General features: G+C 34.7%; 1 protein-coding gene across 1 annotated transcript; it reads left to right on the forward strand.

Moving 5' to 3' along the window:
• The first annotated feature begins 467 nt into the window (after positions 1 to 467).
• Positions 468 to 2,750, forward strand: AIP2 (RING/U-box superfamily protein). The gene is made up of 5 exons (XM_086643598.1): positions 468 to 725; positions 1,262 to 1,493; positions 1,603 to 1,835; positions 1,931 to 2,140; positions 2,509 to 2,750. Exons 1-5 carry the CDS (start codon positions 579 to 581, stop codon positions 2,656 to 2,658), a joined length of 972 nt encoding a protein of 323 aa, XP_086499724.1. The 5' UTR covers positions 468 to 578; the 3' UTR covers positions 2,659 to 2,750.
• Positions 2,751 to 4,455: the final 1,705 nt, after the last annotated feature.

The following is a 4,455-nucleotide window of genomic DNA, read 5'->3' on the forward strand; positions in this document are numbered from 1 at the left end:
CATTAAAACGAGTTATCCGGTTGCGATCATGGCTTCTCATTACAACATTTCTAGAGTAATGGTGAAATGTGCGGCAGTTTGAGTTGATGGTAGTGGCATCAAACGTGTACTTGTTGGATATCAGGTTTCTTGTTTTTGAGAAATCGACTATAATCTACATTAGTCGTTACAAGTCATTGATATATCATGAAGATGTGATAAGCACGATAACCGCCTAAGTTAAACCATCAATGAAAAATGCCTAAAACCCAACAACATATCTTCGGAGGTGAATCGAACCTGAGACCTCCAGGGTTTTGTAGTTTGTGTCAACACTATCAACCACTTGGGCAAACAAGGGTTGATTGATATCAGGGCTTTTAGTAATGTCTTTGGGCTTAGAATGTATGATTTTGAGGTAGTTTGCCCTTAACCATGCGTGAAGTGTGTAGAAATACTCGTGGGTGCCCATATAACTTCATATTGTACCCCACACTATAGCTTTCCCCTCTCACAAGAAAGTCTGACCCCCCTTAAATACAACAACAACAAAAAAGGACTACTCCAACATTACCTCTCTCTCTCTCTCTATATAAAAAATGGGTTCTGAGGATTTATTGAAGGAAAAATTGCAAGATTTGCAGAAACAAATCGGGAAGAAACAGATGTTTGAAGAAGCTGTTTCTTCCATCAAATCGTTGCTCGTTCAGAACTACCCCTCCGCTTCTCCTTCCCTCCGCAAATCGGTTTGTCTCTTTCTCTCTACCTCTACCTCAATTATAATTCAAATAGCTCATAAAAATTGAACCTTTAGATCAATCTGGACCATGAATATTAAGATCTGTTCGAATTCTTTATGAAATTTTCACTTTTTAATTCGAATTTCATGTTAAGGTTAGAGCTTTTGATCAATTTCAGTTGTATTCTATTGAATTTGGTTAGGTCATTCTTCTCACTTCTCAAATTTTGTAATTCGAGTTTTTGATAAAAATTGAAGCTTTTTGTACATAAACAAAAATAAACTACAATAGGTTTTATTGTATCAATATAAAGATTACATTATCTTGGATTTGATTTTGATAGTAAGTTTGGTGAGTACTTTTTCATGGGGAAGTGCTCGATGCTCTTAATTCTTGAAAAACTGAAAAAGAAGACCTATTTTTAGGAGTTAGAAAATCCCTACTATGAAAACGTACTAATGTTGCAATTTCAGTAAATCTTTTCCTTGTGCAATTTATTCCCTACTCCGACAATTATCTGAGATATGCCTTTGGGTTTGCAGATATATACTGTGGTTTGTCGAGTTGCAACAGTTTTACAGACGAGATATACGGCACCTGGGTTTTGGTTAGTTGGTAAAGAACTTTTCGAGCAGGCAGAGGGCTTGGTTACTGATTCTTCTGAAAGGGCACATTTGAAAGCTTGCATTGCTAGAGCCCGTGAACATTTGCACGAAAAGGAAAACGAGAATCAGCCGGAGGAGGTTTCAGGGATACAAACTAGAACAAATAGAGGTACGAACAATCTACCATTTCATTCGCATGCGATAAACAAATTGGAATCGGATTAGAATTAGATGATTTTGCTTGTAATGGAATTCGTTTTTGTTTATGTTATTAACAGGATCAAGGTATCTATTCGAAGGGCATCTTACTGTTGATCCTGAACCCGAAAGACCAGCATGGTTGGTAGCTCAAGATTTTCTGAACATCATAGCAGCAGAAGCGGAATCATCTCAAGGGACAAGGGAGAATAATAACACTTCCCAAAGTGCTTCAGTCTTAATGGAAGAGTTGGTAAACAATATGGGTCATAACTTTCAGGATATTGATGATGCAATTGAAGCTTCACTTCAGGTATTCAATCATTTTGTTGTATGACATGTTTACTTTTCTTTCTCTTTCTATCTCAATGTTGGATATGAACTCATTCTTCTGCCATGTCTACACAGGAAATAGGGGCTGGACCTCAAAGACCTCCACCAGCCAGTAAAGAAGTAGTTGAAAAACTTCCTGTGATCACTGTTACAGAGGAAATCATGGTGAGACTTCAGAGTAATACGAAGTGTTCAGTTTGTCAGGAGGAATTGGCCATCGACGACAAGATGCAAGAGCTACCTTGCAAGCATTTCTTTCACCCTCCTTGCCTAAAACCGTGGCTGGTAAAATATTTATCACTTTGGTGTTCTTTTATTATCTTAATCTGGGTTGTTTGAATCTTAAATGTCTGATTCTGAGTCATCTGAGTCCGACTTGTTTTAGTCGGAGGCACAATAATCGTTTTAGGTTATATACTTATTTCAAACAATGGGCTCTTAATTCAAACTAACCCAAACAAGTCCAAGTCAACAACTCCAACAGACGGGGTATTCTAAAGTTTGACTGAAAACAAAGACGGGATATTCTAAAGTTTGACTGAGCCCATTCATACCTCAAGTCAGATTTCATACCTGAATTTGATTAGTTAACTTATTTATAGATATTACATTGAACTATATTATAGCATTTGACATCAATCAATCAAATGTAGGATGAGCACAATTCATGTCCTATCTGTCGATATGAGCTACCAACAGACGATCATGCGTACGAGAGTCAGAAAGAACGAGACAAAGAAGCTGAAGAAGAGCGAAAAGGAGCTGCAAATGCCCTCCGTGGAGGCGAATACATGTATGTTTAGGTGATTAGTGATGATAAAATGTTGTGAAGTGTTGGAACAATGGTGTCATCTTGAAGTGATTAAATATTGCTTATCATTCTCCGTTAGAGTTTTATTTGGTGTTTGAAAATAACTAAGATAGGGAACTAAAGATGAAATAGAAAACATAATCTGGCGGAAAAAGGGGATTTCCTCTTCACCTTTTGGCTAGAAAAAAAATATGAATGTTTAGACTCGCTTGTTCTAAAGTTTTCAACTTCAATTTGATCATCATAAGTGAATACCTATCATTTCAAATTTGTACTCCAAACTTAGTATAGACATTGTTATGCCCCCACTTGCAAAATATGATACTACATTTTCTTTTATAACCCTTTTTATGAGTCATCAGATTTGGTTAGGCCTCGATTGTCTAAGAAAGAGACATTTTGCAATATCCAAGGAAGTTTAAGACAAAACTTTGCTACTTTTAGACTTTTTGGGCGAAAACTTTTTCGAGATCCCACTTGAATTTCCACATTACACTTGTCTTCTTTTTTAAAATACGACTTCATCTTGATCTTGAAGTATATCTACGAGGGTAATCTCCGCTTTAGTTACACAGAGTACAATAGGAAGGAAGAAATACGCATTTCTTAGTACTTTATCATCTCTATTAATTGGTAATTGAGTTCACTTCTTTTGACTTGTTACTTTTGTTAAGATCACTAAGATCATGTTTGACATCCATAAGATTATGTTTAACATCTATAAAAGAATCTGACTACTACGAGTAACAATATAGTAATGTGATTTTAATCCCTACTTTAGTATTCAGTTTAGTTAAGAATATGATTGTTAGAGACTTATTTTATCTGTAGACTATTTAATTTAAGATTTTAATTCCCTTACGCTAAACGTAGTCTTAGTATTTTGCTGAAAACAGTATACTCATGGAGGTAAACTAAATCACTAATTATTGAGGGCTAAATTCAATTATCAATTAGTGTTGAAGGATAAACTCAAAAAGCAATATGGAAAATCTCATGTTTACTTGTTTGGTAAGCTAGAGATCTTGAGTTCAACTATGTAAGGAAAGCCTTTTTTTGGTTTTTTTTTATGAAGGAATAGCCTTTTTTTTGTTATTCATCTATTGTTGAAAACTTGAAATATTACATACACCAAAATGATTTTGCTCTTATATTTTTAAATAATTTCTTACAAAATATTCATAATAATTTTTCCAATAAAAGGAAAATAAACAAAATTTCCCCAAAAACAAGACTTATCTCACTCATTGCACCAAAAAAAGCACTTAGTTACTCTATCACAAAATTTTAAGCGGATGCCGGAATACCACTCCGACCACCTGTTGATACCGCTACTTGCTTCACATTTTTGGAACGCCGGTGAGTGGATGATGCTAGTAAATCATTCCTTGAAACTTCCATCTCTTTTATCTCATCAATTAGAATTTTCCGGCACCGACAATCATCACTACAAAAACCTTGATCACCCCTACAATTATTAAGCAAACCCAATATCAGTAATTACTAAAATCTAAATATTTTGAAATCTGACTCATCTGAATCAAATGAAACCAAAATCGATTTAAATCAATCCGTTCAGACAAGTTAAACATCACTAACCAGACAATAACAAATATTATAAAATTGAGACTTTAATCAGTTTCAGATCTGACTTGAAAACAAAGGGTAATGCCAGACTCAAATTGACAAAAGACACATAAACCTTATAAAAATAAAAAAACAGCTAAGAGTCTGTACATATCTTGAGTCAGATTTCAGACACAAAATTGAAAAATAAAACTGTCACATA

The sequence above is a fragment of the Eschscholzia californica genome, unplaced genomic scaffold (assembly GCF_041429995.1).
Source record: "Eschscholzia californica isolate CP2 unplaced genomic scaffold, dmEscCali1.0.p SCAF_5, whole genome shotgun sequence".
NCBI classification, from domain to species: Eukaryota; Viridiplantae; Streptophyta; class Magnoliopsida; order Ranunculales; family Papaveraceae; genus Eschscholzia; species Eschscholzia californica.

Bases quoted from the DNA above. Each gene is read 5' to 3' on its own strand.
- AIP2 (XM_086643598.1), top strand. From the start codon at position 579: ATGGGTTCTGAGGATTTATTGAAGGAAAAATTGCAAGATTTGCAGAAA. The intron at 726-1,261 runs GTTTGTCTCTTT...TTGGGTTTGCAG, and splicing joins CTCCTTCCCTCCGCAAATCG to ATATATACTGTGGTTTGTCG. The intron at 1,836-1,930 runs GTATTCAATCAT...ATGTCTACACAG, and splicing joins CAATTGAAGCTTCACTTCAG to GAAATAGGGGCTGGACCTCA.